This window comes from Paramormyrops kingsleyae, chromosome 8 (assembly GCF_048594095.1).
Source record: "Paramormyrops kingsleyae isolate MSU_618 chromosome 8, PKINGS_0.4, whole genome shotgun sequence".
In the NCBI taxonomy this organism is placed as follows: domain Eukaryota; kingdom Metazoa; phylum Chordata; class Actinopteri; order Osteoglossiformes; family Mormyridae; genus Paramormyrops; species Paramormyrops kingsleyae.
The window spans coordinates 21,960,566-21,981,132 of record NC_132804.1 but is presented as its reverse complement, the minus strand read 5'-3'; the positions used below and the strand labels follow the sequence as shown (position 1 = coordinate 21,981,132).

The 20,567-nt window shown below is 45.1% G+C and overlaps 2 protein-coding genes across 4 annotated transcripts in view; both read right to left on the bottom strand.

Moving 5' to 3' along the window:
• Positions 1-393: 393 nt before the first annotated feature.
• On the bottom strand, positions 394-7,760 carry fam210b (family with sequence similarity 210 member B). Its single transcript, XM_023795438.2, has 3 exons — positions 7,065-7,760; positions 3,620-3,780; positions 394-1,535 (listed from the first exon to the last, which is right to left on the bottom strand). Exons 1-3 carry the CDS (start codon positions 7,578-7,580, stop codon positions 1,316-1,318), a joined length of 897 nt encoding a protein of 298 aa, XP_023651206.1. The 5' UTR covers positions 7,581-7,760; the 3' UTR covers positions 394-1,315.
• A 4,295-nt stretch (positions 7,761-12,055) lies between these two features.
• ppp1r16b (protein phosphatase 1, regulatory subunit 16B) overlaps positions 12,056-20,567 on the bottom strand; it is a 35,812-nt gene continuing 27,300 nt past the window's right edge. For 2 of the 3 annotated variants that reach the window (XM_023795414.2, XM_023795415.2), the window contains 7 exons: positions 20,240-20,343; positions 19,659-19,783; positions 17,219-17,344; positions 17,004-17,079; positions 16,053-16,182; positions 15,770-15,908; positions 12,056-14,826 (listed from right to left, as the gene is read on the bottom strand). In XM_023795414.2, coding sequence (XP_023651182.2) covers positions 14,395-14,826; positions 15,770-15,908; positions 16,053-16,182; positions 17,004-17,079; positions 17,219-17,344; positions 19,659-19,783; positions 20,240-20,343 — 1,132 coding nt within the window. In that variant the 3' untranslated portion in view covers positions 12,056-14,394. The remainder of the gene's footprint in view (positions 14,827-15,769; positions 15,909-16,052; positions 16,183-17,003; positions 17,080-17,218; positions 17,345-19,658; positions 19,784-20,239; positions 20,344-20,567) is intronic. The other variant, XR_002836203.2, reaches the window with a different exon arrangement.

The window sequence follows — 20,567 nt, the reverse complement described above, 5'->3', positions numbered from 1 at the left end:
CAGAAGCAGCTAGCTAAATAAAGCCTTCAAATCTGCAGACAAGGTCTTAGATGGGCGGGGCTTCATGGTCACAGATTCAGGCCTGGCGTCTGCTCGAAGATCGTGTGTACAGCTCCACTGACCTTGGCCACCGCTGGCAGCCATCAGAAGGGACTCGTAGCTCAAGATAGCAGAGGAACGGGGCGAGAAAGCACTTTCTTTTTCGGCGTTTTCCTGAGAAACCTCGCTCATGTCACATGACTCAGATACAGAGACAGGTGCTGCCACTTTGCTTGCCCTTCCTTCGTAAACGATTACCGTGCTCGTTAGCGAATGCGCCAACTGCGTAGCTCACCATTTGGTTTCTGAGAACATATTTTCTTGCTGGAAAAAAAAAAGCCAAGATGACAAACATTTGTAAATTCCTTTTTTTATTTCAGATGTACTGAATTTTCTCTCAGAAATGGTTAGTTCCTAACTAAACAATTAAGAGCCAAGGTTTGATAATTTCCTGGTTCATTCAACCAGTTAAACCCAGTGCATGAATTAAACATTTTAACACAACAGCCCTGAAGTCTTTGAAAATATTAAGTCAGAATCACATACAGGAGCCTCTCCCTGCTCCATATCTGAGCACCAGAGCCCCTCTCCTGCAATCTGATTTGGTCATTGCTAAGGTCCTGAATGTTTGGTCACTGTGGCCTGTTATACTTTTCCTTTCTAACTCATAAATAATTTTTTTTAAAAGTACAATCAGATTGTTTTACTGAGAAATTAAAGAAACTTGAATAATTCAATGACACAACAAAAACAAACCAGGGAGCTTTGCAGAATGTTAGTGTCAGACTCCGCCTACTCCTTAAGGATGTGGTAAGTTTCTCGCCCTTAGACAGAGGGCAACCCCATCATAAACATTGTCAGCTATCTAACATTGTCTTGTTAAAAAAAGTCTCTGAGTCAAGTGTCTCATGTAAGCATGACCACACAGAAGGCAAACGGACCTCTTTCAGCTACAGAGTCAGTTCTCCGTTGTTTACTAAAGAGTCTTAAAGTCTATATCCTTTAAATTATCTATACATGTAGCTTAGTGCTTTTTCACATTTTTCCTCGAAAGCATTAGGGACTCACACATTTATAAAAAAAAGGCATTTATGCTGCCAGTGGACTGGGGGAAAGAGGGGGTAGAAATGTCACTCCTGTCACAAGCACAGATACCAAACCTGCCGTAGTGAATCGTGAAAATAAGACACCCTGAGTACAGACTTGCAGGTGACAGGGTGCGATGGCGGCAAGGCACCAGGACCCGACTGCCAGGAGAGCAGGCCAGCGGGCGGATCTATCGGGGGCTGGAGGCGGGCGGCTTGAAGAGGCCCACCTTCCGGAAATAGCGCACGATGAGCGGCACAGACACCAGTGTGATGCTGATGCGCACCGGCACAAAGAGCTTGTGCACGGCGTATGCCAAAACGAACGTGCTCGTTCCCGCGGCGACCTTGGACTGGACCACTGCCTCTGAGAAGCCCAGCTTGTAAAACAGGGCTGTCACGTCGATCCCACTGCAAACACACACACACACATGTAAAGTCAGGATCAGAAGGCCAGACTAATCATTCCTCTCCCTTAGAGCATTAAGAGGTCTCAATCCCCATCTGTTTTACAGCTTTGTTTACCCAGTTCGCTAAATAAAATTTAATCGAAGACTGTTTTAAAACAACTGTTTACACATTTCAAAACAACAGTGCAAGCTGTATTAAAGTGACAAGTCCTCCAAATATGTAGAGCAACTGCTGCTCAGTGTGAACTGTTCATGCAGTAAACACCAGATGGCGTTCTTCTGAATGCCAAGCAGGCAAATGGGCAAAAATAAGCACATTCAGCTGTTAAAATACTTGGATGCAATCCCTGTTTACTACTGCCTCCTCTGAATTCCGGGTGACCCTCCAGTTCCACCTTTAAAAGAACATTCTTGTCCCCTTCAAGTACCACTTTAGTGTTATTTTCCTCTTTTAAGCCAGAAAATAAAAGCCTTTAGATTACCACTTAAGTAATTTTATTAAAAGTTCATTACTGGCCGTCTAATGCAACTTCTTTAACTAGTTTCTCCTCTTCTTCATCGTCAGGCCTGCACATGAATATATCTGAAACACACTGTAAGAGCTTTGGATAAAAGTATTCTCTAGCTGTTTAAATATAATTGTTATTAGCTGGCCTGCACAGCTGATTTGCCTGATTCAGCTGAACAGGGAAGACCATTAGCCACACGCCCTGGACCGTCAAAGATTAGCATTCATCCCATACCGCCAATGAGAGATAATGGGAAACAAATTAAGCGGTAACACAAATGGGATGTAGAGTGCAGGGCCAGACCGGCGTGGTTTAAAATGGTCTAGATTCAATAGCAGCAGCAGTGATATCGGGCACTCAGGAATATTCCGGAAGCTGCCAGACACGCAGACGAAACGTGAGCCGACAGGCAGCGGCAGTAATTTGCATCAGCTCATCCAAACCTCTATGATCATACAGTGGACCACACTGCAGTTGTATTATTATCATTATAATTATTATGGTATGTAGCTACGCATCCACACGCGTCCTGCAGCTCATGCATATTACAGGCTGTCTGCAAGATTCAGTGTGTGAATAGCTGTGGGAAAGTGTGCGCGTGTTCGTGTGTGTGGATATATATGTGCACACACGTGTAAAATAAATTGCACTCCTCGAACCTTCCAAGTAAATGTTCTACTGACCATCAGGGACAGAACTTCAATGCTGAAGATCTCATTCACAAAGGGTCAATTTCTGAACATTTTTGATCTGGCTGGCTGATTCACTGGATTCTCAGGGTTCACACAATTAAGATGCGTAACATTAGGCAGGTTATATTCTTCTTACTGCATTTCATGCCAAAGAAAACCTGATATTCAATGCTCACTAAGGGATTTACTTGGCAATGTAGTCCCAAAATAAACAGACCTTGATGTGTTTAGACCATAGACGTGCAACCACAAAATGACTCCCGCCGGGGGCCTTGTTACACTGCCCTTGAACAAAGTGTTCCTCTAGAATTACACCAATGAAATATGCAGCTGGCTGTACGTGTACCTAATAAAGCGGCCAGTGACTGCAGCTACAGAACAGCTTCTGGGTCCCAACCCAAGTCATTTCATTAAACTTAAATAGCTGATGTATCCCCCAGAATTTGTCTGCGCTTGCATTTTCCATGGATGCCAACCTCATCTTCTACAAGAGAGGGATTTATCCCTCAAATAAACCACAACATTTTCTGCAGAGAGGGACCTCGATAGTTCAGCCAGCATGGGAGTCCCTGAATAATGTGGAACTAAAAACAATATTCATCATACAAATTAATTACATACAAAACATGCATACAAATACACAGCCGCAGAAAACAGGGTACATCTATAAACTGTTTGTAATTATACGATAATTTAAATATAAAAATAATAATGCAGCCAATGAATCACCCATAAATCACTGCTTAAAGCACACTGGTAGTGTAAACCACATGATAATGCTGTGACACTATCCAGTGTAGACAGTGCAATTATAATCCATTCATTTTGTGAATTCAGGTCTCCTGTCACTGGGCCTCAGCAGAGTCAGGGGAAGCCCCACCCACCTGGAAACGGCCACGTAGCACATTCCCAGGGACATAAGCGAAATCCCGACGTGGAATGCCACCCCCACTGCTCCGTACTCCTTAAAAACCTTCTTGAGCTGCTGGGCCTTGCTAAGCTCCTGTGGGGCCTGGCTGGGGGGGCCATCCGAAGGCTGAGCCGCCTAGATTGGAGGAGGGGGTCAAAAATGGAAATGCATTAAAGGCAATGAATTTATATAGCACATTTACAACAGCAACTATAGTGCTGTAGCTAAAGTGCTTCACAATGAGCAACATAAAAAAATGAAATAAGACCATAGCTAAGCAAATTAAAATAATGAAAAATACCATAGAGATACAATTAAAAATAAAGAGCAGCAACATTACACAAAGGAGGGCCTGGCATTTGGAAGCATTTAAGCTTGCTCACTTCAGAGCTACCAGTTACACGTTAACTGCACAAATAAACAACACAAAAAGATCTAGTAACCTAGTTGCACGTTACTTTGAACCGAAGCATTTGCCAAATATTAAAATGTAAATAACGCAAAGCATTCTAGATAAAAGCACTGTCTAATCAAAAATTAATGCATAGCTAATACCAAAAGGGGAGGATGTCAGTATAGGCCGGCGAAAACGCCTGCGTATCAAAAGAAGTGTTTAACCTAGAATTCACAGTCTGCGCCTTGGGCTGTAATGACTAGCAGCAAAATCTGGCGACGCGCTAATCGCCTTACTTCATCACAAGCAGCGCTTGATACCAGCGGCAGCAAAATAAAAGCTTCAACAACGGAGAATGTGGAGTGACACATAAATAAAAAGAGCAATCAAGTGTCATGGCGCCGCCTGTAAAGGGAGACATGGGTGAGTGGACAGAGTGACAGACAGGAGACATTACGCTTAATGCTCAAAATACCACCTGCTGTCACCTTTAAAAAAAATCTAGTCGCTCTCCACTTTTATGGATTTCAGTCCACCTTTTCCTAGTCCGCACTGCAGTTACCCATTAAAGGTTTCTCATTGTCAAAGTAACACACTGCCTGCAGTTCACATTTTACTCCGTCCTCATCATTTTAAATGAATGACGCAGCTAAATCGTGACCGGGCTGTGTGGTCTGCAAATGTGCACAGCAGAATACGAACTCCTGCCCTCTTGGCCACCCTCTGCTACAAAGAGTTAATCCAAAACATGATAAAGGCTGAAGGTACGCTATGAAATATGCAGATTTTAGCATAGAACTGTCCCAATTACTGGGAAACTGCCCTCCTTAGGACATGCTGGGAGAATCTATGGTAACAGACAGTGATAAATACAGAATGCTAAAGGGAATGCCAACCCCGGCATGCAAATGGAATGCAAATGAAGAATTGGAAGGCTTCAGCTTGGGTGTTGGGTTCTGGGAGGGATACCAACAACAGATGGAAGGAAGGGGGTTTGTGTCCTCGAAGGGCTTTCGCAGCAAGACAGCGACATTCTCACTAACCCCATTAAAAAGTAGGCCAGGTGGAGAGCGTTTAACAGGAGTTAAGGTGTTAATAAGGGTGGTTTTCATAAAAAGCTAGACAATATACACCCCCCCCCCCCCCCGCACATGACCAGCACAAGACTTAATACAATGACCACCCACACTATGGATAAAAAAAGGTCAAGGCTGCTTACTATGTGCAGCCTGAGCCGTCTGACATAGCTGCCCTGTCATAAGGGGAGGGGGCTGTTTTTGTTTTGCCGTGCCTCTGGTCACGGGTGCGCGTGCCGTGACGACATTCCCAGCCGAGGCAACAATAGACAGAAAGCCAGAGAGCGGGCTTTTGCTTTCAAGAGAGGAACAGGCAGCGAACAGATGCGGGGAGGGTCATGTGAGTGAGCAGCGAAAGGGATCTGTGCCAGACTGTGTACAGGAACAGCGGAGCTGCTGTGCCGGATAACAGCCTTTACGCTGTGCGCAGTCTGCAGCTCGGGGCCGGGGCTCCGATAAGTGGCTGCGGCGGGAACGGAAGGGGCTTCGGCTATTAATATCTCGGGCCTTCCGCACATCAGGGTCCCCCCCACTGAAAAGCACCAGAGCAGATCTCGGGTATGGTTGTGGACTTGACGCGGCTCCGTTTCTCCATGCATCTTGACGGTACTGTTATACGTTTCATTAAACCCGACAAAAGGGTTGAATTTCGCAGGGATGTCTCTGCCACTACTGGTCCGTACCGGAAAAAGTATAAATATATGGAAATGGCCTGATTTTTAACCACTTCCAACCATTAAATGTAGAGTGTGTAAAAGAGGCACTACAGTTCCTTCACAAAACTTAACGGTGACAGAAACAGCTGTGGGATTGAGGGCCACATTACTGCTAATAGGCAGAGGTATAAATAACCAGCTGCAGGCCGCTGGCACGGCGCTCAATGGCTTGGCCTTTAAACTCTAAGGCTGCTGGATGCAGCAGTACTGTGGCATTCTTGTAACGTACTTATACTAATCTCTTATCTCCAGTAAAAATGTCCAATGGGTAAACAGCAAGCCATTAAGCCAACTAAGCAACTACATGTAAAGTAACATAAAACAGAAAATTATTTACAACCCTAGGAGATTATATATATCTATTATATATATCAGGGGATATATATGGTGCACGTGGGAAAAAAGCGTTTTATTACAGAAAGTCTATGACCAACAGAAAGCAAAAGCACATACCTCGTTCTCACATACCATAAGTCTGCAAACTCTGCCAAATTTCACTTTCTCAAGATCATTTTAGTGATTGAGGGGGATGCAACATTCTTAAATGCCGACGGACTACATAAAATAGTTTGCGCACAAAACCATAATTTATGAATCAAACTCGGCCATCGCATTGGGGTATTAGGGGAAAGCGTGTTTATCGACTGGTATCGATAGAGCATAATTAAAAAGAAATATGTTCCAAGACTTGCTATTCATAGCAAAATACGACCGCTTTACATCTGAGGGAGCAAAGTCTAACCAAGAAACAGTTTGCAAAATAGAGCTAGACAGGCGGCGAGAAACAGCGCTGCAAGATATTTACGGGGAGACATTTGCTTCGACGAGTCATCCTCTGGTCTGTTGCTTAAGGGACACTACGGGGATGTCTATATTAAGGATTCATCAAAATCACATGAACCGACACCTACTGGGCCAAGACGCGCGCTTGCATAACCGAGTCAGAAAGACTGTTTACTTGCTCAAAAAAAAAAAACAGTGACCGTGGTGAACGCGCACTTTAAAAATAGGGGGAGCGGAAAAAAAAGAAAAGAAAAACGTGTCTTTCCTATGAGCGACACCAGTTGAACTCGTACCTTTCCCGTTAGCAAACTGGGACAGGGCTTATACCCGTGAGAAATGCATTGCATTTGGAGACCCATCGCAGCTACCGTAATTCGCGTAAAGCAACGCTTTCGGAAGACTTTTGTATTACGTGCGATTTATTTTATTTGTGCAGGGATGAACATTTACCGCGTTTACTTCTGCAACGGTGCCTTCCACGCCTTCTTTGCGCTTCTCCGCGGCGGCGGCGGATGACGCTCTCAGTGTTACCCCGGTTGCAGGGCACCGGAGGGCGCAGGGTCCCTTCCCTGGCGGGAGCGCAATCGGTCCTGCGGCACTTAGTCCGCCGGGCCTCCCGGCTTGCAAGGGTCCCGTCATAATGGGAGGCTGGAGGCGGCGATTACCCGTAGCACCTGTAAAGAGGGTCGCGGCGGGATGAGGTTTCGGTGTCATTTTCACAAAATGCGCCGGAATAAAAAGACTGAATGCCCGGGCTTCAGTGCTGAATGCGCTGTCCAGGATCTCACTCCTTTTTGGCTGCGAAAACACAGCCGCACGGCTTTGCGAATATCCATAATCAAACCTTGATCTGGCAAAGGTACGATTATGCAATATCCAGGTGACGTCCCTCCTTCCAACTTGCAGTCCTCCGCAAGAGTTCATGAGCTGGATCACCGAACCGCTCGTTCTCCTACACAATAACATCGTTGTTTACCCTCTCCTACTTCGGTATTAATATGCAGAAATGTTTGGCGAACGAAACAATATGCCGCCTAACAAGCCCGGCTACATGCTGCCCAGGCGTTCCCTCCTGTCCTATCCCGTCGTAGATCGAGATGGCGAGGAGCTCAACAGCAAGAAGCCACGCCTCCATATTAAAATGACAGCAACGAGAAAGCGTGCCGCCACATTAAAATATGGTGGTGAGAGAAGCCACGCCCACATGTTAAAATGAAAAGCCACGCCTTCGTTTTAAAGACGAAGGTAACATGGGGGGGGCGGGGGGGGGGAACCACGCACATAAATAAAATTGGTAGTTAAGCCATGAAAAGGAGATAGCTGAACTTTACGCCCACATATTTATATTTGAGCTGGCGGAAATGGTGACTAACATACGTTAACGCAGTAACTATGGAACAAATTTATTGCAACAATTTAAAATATGCATAGTGCAATCTATGCTTTTGTGTGATATATTAAAATGGTCCAAGGTCTGAGGAGATATATTCACGATGAAATTAATAGAATGTTAATATAATCATGTCATTAAACTTCATATGGCCTATAGCATTACGTATTGTTTTATCATACTAAATTAATAATATGGCGAGTGTAATTCTGATCCTGAAACTAGACATTTCTGGTAACTCTAGCCCTGAACACAACTACTTGTGCAGATACAATCTAAGATGATGCCTGTGGCTTAATTCTGTCAGATATAAATCACCAGACTACATTAATAATAACGTTTATATTTTTGGCAGTGCAATTTGCTGTAATATTTAAAACGCTGCATGACAAATAGTTATTGCAACACCATTGCTTAACAGCACTACTTTACATAGGAACCTCAGTCTGAACATTAGCTGGAAACCGTTGAACTATCTCAAGCTGCAGTTTTACGTTGGGAAAAATTTTGGTTATCTTACATCTACAGTCCTCCCATGAGTGAGCCATTTGATAAGAAAAACGGCATTCCTTTTCATAATCATACAGAAAGGTCCTTTTCCGTTTACCCTGTCTAGCATGTTTGAAACGCGCCGATTTTGTTTCATACAGTTCACGTTTGTTGGGCGGTAACATCACAGTATTGAACTGTAATTAGTAACTTCAGAAGAAACTCACGTTAACCTCTTGCCTATACATGTCGGTACTGGCTGACATGCTTATTTTAACAGTCGCAAGAAATAGCAGGATTATCTTTTTCCCACCCACAAGATATAGGCCTATTGCTAAAACGAATAACACTGTTTGACTATGTAAAAATACCAATGATTAGTCATTTAACTCATTTACACATCAATCCTGCTTAATATTAATATTGCCACGTTTTCAAAATGAAGAACTTATTAAAAATTTTAAAGTATCAGTGTCATTAATATTTTGCGTGAAAGCCTGACACTGAAAAAAAAAACCCATTGAATATAAATAACAACATTGTCACGGAAGTGTGCAGCATATTCTAAAGCAGGGGTTCCCAAAGTGGGATAAACGTGAAAAATTCCACTGATTTCTAACCGGAACCGCAACCAACCCACAGCGATAAACCTACCGAAGGGGATCCCCCTCCACCCGGTCTTCGAAATCTACCGAGGCAGCCCCCCGCAAAATGGGGGCCGCGCCCCTGTTATTCTGTGAATCGTGTGCTAAAAAGTTTGGGGAACCCACGTCGTAAAGTACAGTTTCTTGTAGACCTGGCAAAAAAGTGTCCAAACTCGCGATGTGGGGAAGCGTCAGCCAAATAAGTCTGAAAATGGCAGGACTACTATGTGAAAGACGAAACATATATCCCACTGTAAACAGCACCAGTGCTAGTTTTCGCATGGAAATACCCGGAGACCACAGCAGGTTAAACGCAGAATGGATGCCTGCTGATTTAGACACATTCAAATAATGGTCGATGACGTCAAGAGCCAGATATATGCTTCAAATTAAAAGTCATAGGCGGTTCGTCGTCCTTTTATTTATTCGCTTGTTATTTATTAATTTTTTTGTTGCGCTCCAGACTGGATACATATGTCTCAAGAACAGCCTCCCGTATAAGCTGGTCGGGTAGGGCTGTAGGACAAAATCACTAAGGGTGATTTCGATTTTGAAACGACGGTGAAATATTTATCGGTTTGCTAGGGCAAAAGGACGAATTTATAACTGCACTCTGAGTCCGTGGGTTAATGCGTGCTTATATAGTTCCATAATGGAAATGGGGCCTGTAAAGTTTTAGACTGGTATGATAATGATAAAGTTGTTGAATTTATATAGCAGGAAAACATCCATCCATTTTCCACACCAATTTTCCTATAAGGAGATTATGTAATGGAAATGCAGATGTGCTAGCAAGATTGCAGACAACTCTTAAAAACTGGAGTCAGTTAATTTCCCTTTTTTATTTTTATGACGGATCAGGATGTCATGGCTACATATTATTACTGAGTGAAGTCATGAAAAATTACATTAACGGAAAACTATAGTCACTCACTTGGCATCACATTGTCTTATCGTGCTTAAGTATGCAGCGCACTTTCATAAGAAAATATCTGTCAGTACTGTATGTCTGACCAGTGAGTCAGAGACAGCAGGGTTGCCAGTTCGTAGTTGTTAATCATAGTCATCTGAATATTACATTCTGCATGACATGAACCCCAAGGCTATTTGTCATATGTTGTGCTGACTGAGGTTGGTTGCTGCTTTTCAAAGGGTAATTCCACTGAATTTTTTCATTTATGTTTCATTTTCACACGTTGTTTGACATATTTACCAAAAGTCTTACGCCTGAGTCTTTGGCTGGTATTTTAGCACTAAGCCATCTGCATGTGGCGATAACGTCTGATCAGTAAAGAAATCTTCACACCTCTGCCTTTATCATCATGATGCCCTTTCGAATGTTGGTTCCCCATAATTCTACTGGACGCCACAACTGTCCGCAGCGTCAGTATGTTTTTGGTTCACATAAACTTTCCGTTGAAGTTTCAAAAAGATAGGAATGGAAATCTCTCAAAACTTCAGCTGCAGGTGGCAGAACTGTTCACTTCCAAATGGTGTGTTTACAGGCGGGGCTTTGCTAACTAGCAGCTGGAGAAATCAGGCGCTTTCCATACGACTTGCTGATGTTGCTGATTCACCCTCGCCAAGACGAGCAATGAGCGATGTTCCTGCCCGCTGGTCAGGCCTGAATGCTGAATCAAACACACAAAAAAGAAGGCTGGACCAGGGGATATGAGGTTAGGCCGGTCTCCAATCATGTGATTTATCCTCCATTGTGTGGCCTCGCCTCATGCGTGAGGGGCTCCCATCATGGTAATCCACATTCTGATGCAGATAAAAGCCTCATTCACGAGACCCATCGAGTGTTAGGCTTGGAACGCGGGAAGGTTCTTAGATACAGCAAACTTTGGTGCCCCATTAACAGCTAGTATTAAACACAAGCATCAACCCCCCTCATAAAACTATGAATCCTATTAATGTGCCACGAATGAGGTTGTTTTCATTTTTATTATTTCATTTTTGACACTGTTGGGCATATATCCCCTTAGTAAATTAAACCGTAAGATTCGTGCAGTTTCACATTACAGGGAACTTCGACTCAGCTCTTGAGCTTAAAATGACCAAGCAGACACACATTACAGTGTCCAACGTATTTAAAAAAAAAAATTCTGTGCACGGGGCAGCCACACAAAATTGCATATACATGCAAAAATGTGCTCCTAATATTCCCGAAATCTTAATAAATTCGCCATTCCAAGTGAGTGCAAGAGCCTCAAACTGAGGTTTTGGCAGACCCGTGCTTACAGTCATGTTCCTGCCGGATTCCGGCAGTTTCCCCCTATTCCTGCTTCCTCCTTTCGTTCCCGCTGACCTTCAGGGGCCCTCTGATTGATGCCAGAACAACGCAGCCTTTTTTCCCCCCAGAATTTGCCCTCTGGGACCCCACGTCCGCAGAGCGTGTGTTTTTCTGAGGGCGGAGAATAGAGCTGGATAACTTCTTTCAAGAGCATGTCTCTCAGAGCCACTCGACAATGGGGACTCTGCTGCCTCAGCTGAGAGAGAGAAGGCAGAGGGGTTCGTGTTCTGAAAGGGCCATGGGCCAGTTTTCTATGGGGGTAAAAATAATTAAGGCCTATTAAATTCTTGATGACCTTGAGCTATCTACACTTTTTTACTGCACAGAGCATTTCAGTCACCCAATATTCAAATTAAACTGAAATCATACCCCCATCCATCTTCTGTCCTCTTAACCTCTTAACTTTCCAAGCAAACTCATAGTGACAATGCAGATCAGTGTGGCACACGGCTCAGTAGGTTGATTAGCCGTTCTCCATTTTCCCCCCATACCCCAAAGACAAGGTGTTCATACAAATTTGCTTTTTACTTACATCCCTAAATGTCTTTTTTACTTAATGTGTAAATATAGGAGCCTGTTGCCAGCTTTCCTACAAGCAAATGAACATAACATACTACAAAAATGAGCAAAATATACAATTTATTCAAAATAGGTTAATACAACCAGTATCTTTCAGTATTTTCTGATAATTACAAAATCAGTAGTTTTTTAAATTATTTTTTTAAGAATACAAGCTGCAATACACCATGAGAAAACATATTCATTTTCAGTAGTCAGGAATTCGTCCTTCGATACTGAATCCTTCAATAAACGTAAACAGGCCAAGGTTACAGTGGGTGAAGAAGCAATCGATTCAAGGCGTTAATGCCCCGAAGCCATGTAACAATTTCCCCTAATTCTAATAAGACTGGACTTTTAACCTTTATTTCCAGGGTCACATTCAGGCTACACGATACATGATGCTACTACGAATCAGAGGAGCCCAGAAGCTCTGGACTGTGTTTACTCTTCCTTTGATAGAACTTTTGACCATAATTACAAATACATACACAATACTGTAACCATGGGAACCAGTGCAATCTTATCCACTGAAAAAAAACCCCATTCTTATCTACACAGTATCTCTATATTTTAATTCTAATACTTTGACAGTTGTGCACGTGGCCAAAGGAAAAAAAAAAAGTTAGAGCAAAACATCATCGTCTCCATCATGATATCAACAACATTAAGTATAGAATCTCATTTGAGGACGAACAGAGGAACAGGTATACAGACGTACACAGCTTTGACACGTGACAGAGTGAGGATGTGCAAAGTGCAAAAAGACACGGGACAGAACTGGAGCATCCTGCCAATTTTAAAGGCAGCCTCTTCCCCCAGCACAAACTCTTGTCCACAGGAAGACTGGCAATCGTGCCTGTAGTTCACATTCGGCAGCTTGGGGGTGGGTGGGGGGACTGGACTGGAACTATGGGAACACGGGTGCACGGGTCTGAGATTGTTAACGCAGAACACGAAGGGAAAAGACTCTCCGTTAAAATGATCCTCTTTCAAACGTATATTTAAAAAAGAAAAACTGGATATGCTGGGGGGGGGGGGGGGGGGGAGCACATAATGGATTGTCTATTATTTCAGCTAAAGCTTTCTGAGTTTCCCACAGCTGGGTGCATTTCACTTTAGAACCATGCCCAAGAACATTCTAGAATGTCAAAGGAGGTGAGTTACAAAAACGATTATCCGTCACCTGTCACCTTCAGCTACACCTCCAGCTCTGTGAAAGAGAGTGGAATTGTACAGCGACTAGCATGGGTGGGATGGAGGATTTACCTGCCATCTACATGACTAAGCGTGACTCAGAAGTGCAAGGTGTCCAAGCCACAACATATCTCACCTGCCAAAACGCGTTACCCAAGGTCTCTGCTTCTTCCATGACAGTCTCATACTTCCTCTAGAAACAGACCAGGCAATTTGTTTGAATGATTAGAACAAACAATAAATAACATACCGGCTTTGGACCCTATTTCCAGTTACACTGGACAGTAGCCTCTATACATAACACAAGTTCATAAATAACACTATACAAACACAACAGTTTTTTTCCTTCTTTTTTTGCAGTAATAAAAGGTGCTACCTGATATTCTGTAATATAGGACACTGAAATAAACCTGATGTTTTCTTACTACTACAATACAATCCACTCAACTCCCCGAATAACCTGTAGTCATTTTAAACCTGGCGTCATATATTAAAAAAATAGCCACCGTGAAATGTGTAAAAAGTCCAGCCGTGTAACAGAACTCGCTCACGTAACGATTCAGTGCTTCGCTATTTCGTTTATTTACACATCTCCTCGACAAAAAAAAAAACACGCATGCCGTGAGACTAAAGCTGCTTAAAGCTCCTTCCCCAGACAGAGAGCACGTACTTCCACAAGAGCAAATATCTCCTAAGAAAAATAAAGTAAAAAAAAAAAACTTCCATCCGTTTGCTTTGCCATAGGCCTTCACCAGACACACGCACTCCGTAAACATAGTGTCCTAATCGTCCTGGCGTCTGTCAGTGCACCCTGCTTGCCCTCCCTGCTTCTGTGTTTGTCTTAGATTTACCGTGCAAACAGGTCTGTTTGAAAACAGCGTGGTTCGGCCTGGTATAAAAATAAAAGCCTGTGGGCTTGGGGCTGCCAGAAAAAAAGGACACACCCTCTTCTCTAGGCTAGTTAAGGGTTCTGAAGCTCCTGTGGGGAGTATGTAGAACAATGGCCACCTGCAATTTACACTTCCTGTAACTGCTGGACCCCTCCCCCTTCCCAGAGGAAACCAAACCCCACTCCCTCACACGAATGGCTTTTCCCATTCATCCCGGCAGGGAGCGATTCTGCAGGGAGGGGCCTCCCCAAGCCGCAGACGTGCAGGTCGCCACGTTCCTGGCGTCTCCGCTGTGCCGCGCCCTCCGCCCCGGCCGTTACGAGACGCAGCAGCACCCACTGGCCTTGGTCTCCGGCTCCTCCATTGGCTGCTTGAATCTGAGCAGGGGTGGGTCTCCGCTGGTAGGCGTGAAGAAGACCACGCTGCCGTTGGAGGACACCAGAGGAACGCGGGAATCCTCGGGGCCCGGCTTGGGCTCAAGGAGCCCCGCGGAGCCATTACCCAGGTAGCCATTAAGCAGCGGGTAACTCAGCAGCTTGGCCGCGGCCCTTTGCCTCTTCAGCTCCGAAAGCGTCTGGCCGCGCTCCCTGGGCCAGGACCCCTCGGGTGGCTGCGGAGGTGCCGGACTCTGAGGCTCTGCTGCCGACGGCTCGCCGTTGCAGGGCGGAGGGGATGGAGCTGCCGTTGCCGTGGAGACGGAACCGTTAGGCTTCCCGCTGTCCTTTGGAGTCGTCTCCTCAGCTCTGACCTGGCAAAGGGCAAAGGTCACCAAGTTACAGAGACGCTTTGAAGCGGCGAAACCTGCGGTGCGTACAGCACTGCTCTGAAACAGCCGGCCTCCCACAGTTCATAACGAGTCACTCAAAGGATATTACATATGAACATATGTTCATTACTATTACTATTATGTAGGTATTGAAGTTTTACACCAAAATTTGAATACAGAACGACATACATGTAAATAATAAACATGAAAGAAGCTACGTTTAATACACAGTACTGCACAAAAGTCTTAGTCAAAGAAAAGGGTTAAAACTATTCATCTGGACAGTAAGGGTATATTTGCTCAAAAATACATAATTTTATACTTTAACATAAGCAAACTGACAGTAACACAATAAACATTAAATTTCTCCCGTTCTCCAAAAAATTATTGATATATTGTTGGACGGCGAGATGAAAACCGCTTCAGTTCCCAAACCTCTCCTCAGGGGCACCTCAGCCATTCCATGTATCTAAATTAATTAACTTAATTAGTTAAATACCTCAATGCGGTACTGGTTAACGAAACAAGGTACACCAGTAGTCAAAAAATGGGTGTATTGGACAGTTGCTGCAAGCACTGGGGTGACTATTGTAGAGGTTTTGAAATGGCTAAGCTGACACACTTTGACAGACATTGTTTTGCACAAACAAGATGATCATTAAAACATAATTTTCTCAGAGTATCTAACAATAGTAAACATTTAAAATGATGCATATTGCCTTTCTTAAAGCTAGCTTTGCTGTGAATGTACACACACTCCTCTAGACCCTTCTGGACTGTCTTAGGATACACTCTCACTCTGTTTTCGGTGGTTTGCTATGGTGACTTTCCAGCCAAAGTACTTAAGGTTAGACCTTTAATGTCCGAGTGTAAACCCCAAAGACCTCCATGTGCACTGGGGTCCCTCTGTGTGGAGCATACTCACCGACTGACTGTTCTCCTGGTCCGATTCCCGTTCCCGTTCCTCCTCATCCCGCCCGCCTCTCCAAACGATGGCTTCCGTCTCGTACTCCTTGCGGTACAGGTTATTCCTGTCCGAAAGGCTAGCCCTCCTAACAACCTTGCTGTCAAAACACAAACACACGCAGATCTGATCCAGGCCGCCTCACACACAAACACCACCAGCGGCCCTGAACAGCAACTGGAGAGCCCAGCAGTCTCTGAGGACTGCGTTTTCCCACATGTGGCCAGCAGAGGGCAGTGCTTACCCGCGGCTTCCTGCGCTGGAGGTGCGGCGGCACAGCGAGGTCTTCTGCTTGAGCTCTGACTTCATGATGATGTCGTGCTTGTGTTTGAGGTCTAGCAGCATGGCACGGAACTCCTCATCCTCACACAAATCTGCAGAATCAGAACAACAGAGGTCGCGGTGACGCCGCCCACATGCTACGCACAACGGCCATGTTATAATTTAGACTAAAATACAACTAACGAGGCAGCTTCTCACTACAGAATGACTATAATTAGATGACTAAGAAAATGTAATACCTACTGCTTCATTGTGGCATTAACTATGGTACTGTAGCCATGTAAAATACCATTTTAAAAGCACTCCCATTCTGCTTTGAATATAGATAAATCTTAACGATGCAGGAAATCAAAAAACGACCCTGGTGCATTGGCAAACTGTACATACGCTACCATTTTAATAATCATCCCATATTTATAACAAAAACGTCATTGAATAGTAGCTCTTAAGCAAAATCAATATATCTTTCAATGCAAGTAATTCATGACTGCTTGTGTGTGTGTTACTATTTTTTCGGTCGTCACAAGGGAAAAAATAAAAATTTGTAACCAAAAAAAACTACAAAATGTGAAAAGTCTGTATTTTGTTTAATTACTTATGCTTAAGGTTAGGGCTGGGTAGGGGTTAGGGTTGCCAGGTTGGGATTAGAGTGTATTTTTTTCTAGGGGGAACAGAGTCCGCACAAGGATATAATTACAAACCTGTGTGTGCGTGAGAGAAAGGCCTTTCTATACAGTATGGCTTACCCTACATTTGGACCTGTTACAGTCACAGTGACCCATTTACAAAACTTCATAAACACCGAAGAGCGTGTCCCTATAGGAGATGATGCCACAGCCTCTACATTCCAGCCTCTTACAACACAAGAGCATTTTAGGTCCTCAAGAAGCAGACATGGTCACGGGAGACTTGCCTATTGGGGTCTCATCAAAGTGGGTCTTGGCACTGAGGCTGGATCCGTGAGAGACCAGTAACTCTGCCATCTGCATCTGTGGGAGGAGCCAACAGCAGATCCATGCAGTGCCAGCGCGTATGTGTGTGTGTGTGTGTGTGTGTGTGTGTGCGCGCGCAGGTATGCACATACGTGATCAGGTTCACGCACTGGAGTGTCTGATTGTGTTGCGTTACCTGTCCCCAGCAGGTGGCGGCATGGAGCGGCTGCCAGCCATCACAGTCGCGCAGATCCATCTGGGCCCCCCCCTCCAGCAGCAGCTCTGCAGCCTGGATGTAGCCGTTGGCTGCTGCAATGTGGAGCTGGAATAGGAATGGGAGGGGGGGGGGGGGGGGGCAGGTGATGAGTATGGGAGCTGAATTCACAGCAGGCCAGACTGTCTCAATCAAGGCCTTAACTTAATCATGATTTTGCCCCCGCTGAGTTACGAAAGCCAATTCTCACAGCGACTGCACCGGAGCTGCAGACACCGGCCACCATGCTGAGATCATTCCAACTCCATAACCTTCAGAGTTTACTTTTGGATGATGCCTGGGGGGGGCGGGGAGGGGCCTGGTCTTACAGAGCGTGCATGCCAATACCCAACGGGGTTATCAGTCCGAAGAGCGCGGCTCCAGCCTGTCGGCATGGGTGCTTTCGTGGAGGCCGAACCGCGTTCAAGTGGGCCACCTCCGGAACGTGACAGCTTGGCAGATTCCGTGGTCCACACCTAAGGCCTGAGATTCCTTCAGCCCTGGGACAGAACCGGCTGCCCTTCTAAGCCCCAACGTTCACCCAAGACACGTGAAAACTTGTCAATTAGCAGCTACGGATGTGTTACATATAGATTGTCATGTGATACTCAAAGTGTCAATTGGGTTTGTTACGACCCCCAGGGACAAGTTACTCCCTATAGGGGCGGATGTTTCTGCCGGGGGGGGGGGGGTGTGTCATTCTGTTCCTGGCCCTGCCCACTGTTGCATCACCTTCCCCTCTGCTTTGATTGGCCGGGTTTCCTCCTATCACTTCCTTTATAAGGCCTGTCCAGGCCAAGAAGAAGGAGGCCTCTTGCTTTGTACTTGGCTTGTTATTTGCTATATGATTGATGATTTATTGTGCTTGACCCCTTTTTGCTGTTTGACCATTGATTTCTGCCTAGCCCTTTTCTTTGGATTTGGTTGCTGTGGATTCTGTTTTGTAAACATTTGTAAATTTCTGTACCTATCTGCACCCATTGAGGTTCTCCGTGGGTAGCTAGGGAAGTAGGGAGCACGACGCCATTTTGCTTTGATTAAGTTTTCTCACTGTTTTGGAATTAGTCAGGGAGATAGATTAGTTTTGTGTACCTTTGTTTTCTGTTGTTTTGGTTAGGTAAGTGGTATCTTGTTTAGGTTCCAGTTAGAGGTGTTTTGTTTGTTATTTTGGCCTTGTCGGCTCCTGAAGTGGTTCCCACCATTAATAAACCTACCACAAATACCAAAACAGTGGTCTCACTCCACCTTTTGTTGCGCCTGACCCTAGACCGGGACGTAACAGGTTGTACAGTTGCCGCCAAGTCCTAGATTAATTACCAAATGACGGGTCGTGTGCTAATGCTTCCTTAACTAGTGACTTACAACTGAAAATACAGGATACAGGAACACCCCTCCATCAAGGGATGATCACGCATCTAGGAACTAAGTGTGGTGGTGGGCTAATATTTCGTTATGTTCAGATGAAAGAAGAGACAGTAGTCGGCTGTAAATGCATAAATTGGCTGAAAATAGTGGCATTTCGTCAATTTCCAAAACAGCCCTGTAGATCCCCCGTAACTGCCCGCGGAGCTCAGGTCTAACAGTCCTGCAGTAAGAGCAGTAATCTCTTTGCCCCCCCGCCCCCCCCCCCCCCCCAGCTGTTAGCCAGAGCAAAGTGCCTGTTAAATCTTAAGTCTCTATTCACCCCCATATGTTTGTCCTTTATACTGGGTGAAACCACAAAGCTAACAAAATTAGTTAAATAAAGCATCAGACAATATTCGGTGCAGAAAATTACCGCTGCCGGGTATAGCTATGGCTAACAGGCTAAAACCTGCATATGTGATGAGATAGTTTTAGGCACTTTGGCTTCTGTCATCCTTAAGGCAAACTGAGCATTAGGAAAATATTCTGCCACCCTACTGCGACAGCAGGAAGGCAGATTAGGCACACAGACGTTTGGTGGCATGGATAAGAGAGGAAGGAAACAGGCTGTTTATCTTCATGACTGCGCATTATGTGATCATGGTTCATTATGCTTTTATTGCAGTGCTGAACAATAACAATAACAGCCAGTGTAAGCACTCGCAAAAAGGCAAATCTCATATTTCACATCTTATTTTCTTTACAGTCCTACTCAACCTACACAATGCTCCAACAATTACAAAGCAAATGTATGCTGCAAATCCAACCGGAGGGCCCAGCGTGAATGTTTACATTGACATAAAACTTAACACGCGGCAGAAGCAATCACTAAGGTAGTGTTTCTCAATCCAGCCCGCAGGGACACACAGTGTGGACCGTCTCAGGGTCCCCAAAGACCGGGCTGAGAAACACTGGTTTAACGGAGTAGATCACGACCAGAACAATCCTCTGATCCCAGGTCAGCTGAGGCATTTCTCACCAGCGTGGCTCCCTGAGAGTCCTGCTGGTTGACATCCACGCCATCCCGGAGCAAGTTCTGGATATCTCCAAGCATTCTCCTTTCCACGGACGCCCGAGTCTCATTGATCATCTCCTGCGTGATCCCTGTCCATCGGGGGGGGGGGGGGGGTGACAGATATGCCAACCGATTAATCACGTGAGACCTGCGAGACCAGGAAGGCTTCCAGCAGAAGGACAGGGAAATGACCGATCTGCTGATGGAAGTGTGAGGCCTTTGCGGGAGTTTCGGGTGCAACGTGCAGTAAAATGCTGCAGGGAATGTCCTCACAGGCAGAGAAGCAAGGCCCGTGTCCCCACTGGAATCCCCCCTCAATCTGCTGTGACGTTTCCCATATAATAACAGGGCTTTTGCGGCTTTTCAGAACGATAACGGGATCACAGGGCATCATTTCTGTTCACAGGAGCAATACAGGGAAAAAAACACTGAGCCCATTTAGTCAGTCATCCACACAATTATTATTTAATGTAGCTTTCCTCTCATTATTTTCTGTATATGAAAGCCTATGATACTCCCTCCTGGCAGCCGGCCAGCCCACTCACCACGGTTAGCCATGGCCGTCTCGATGATGTCCAGGGTGGGGTCGTCTTCGCAGAGATCGTAGGGCATGTTGCCATCAGAGTTCACGGCCAGCAGGTCTGCTCCGCTACATGAGGCGAGATGTTTACAGGAGCATTAAGCACACAGGAGGAAACGAGCCAAGGACCTTGTGAATGGACGAGGTCTGCTCAATGAAAATAAAACGAGTGATGAAACGAGGTGTGAACGTTTCATCACAAACAGCCAGACGGCACCCAACATCTCCCCTCGGAAACAGGCACTAAGGATTCTGATTCATCACCATGTGTTATGTCAATGGGAGTTTTCTTT

Coding starts and splice junctions, on each gene's coding strand:
- fam210b (XM_023795438.2), bottom strand. CDS start 7,580: ATGTTATTGTGTAGGAGAACGAGCGGTTCGGTGATCCAGCTCATGAAC. Junction 3,781..7,064: donor CCGTTGCAGAAGTAAACGCG/GTAAATGTTCAT, acceptor CCTCCAATCTAG/GCGGCTCAGCCTTCGGATGG. Junction 1,536..3,619: donor TGCTACGTGGCCGTTTCCAG/GTGGGTGGGGCT, acceptor GTGTGTTTGCAG/TGGGATCGACGTGACAGCCC.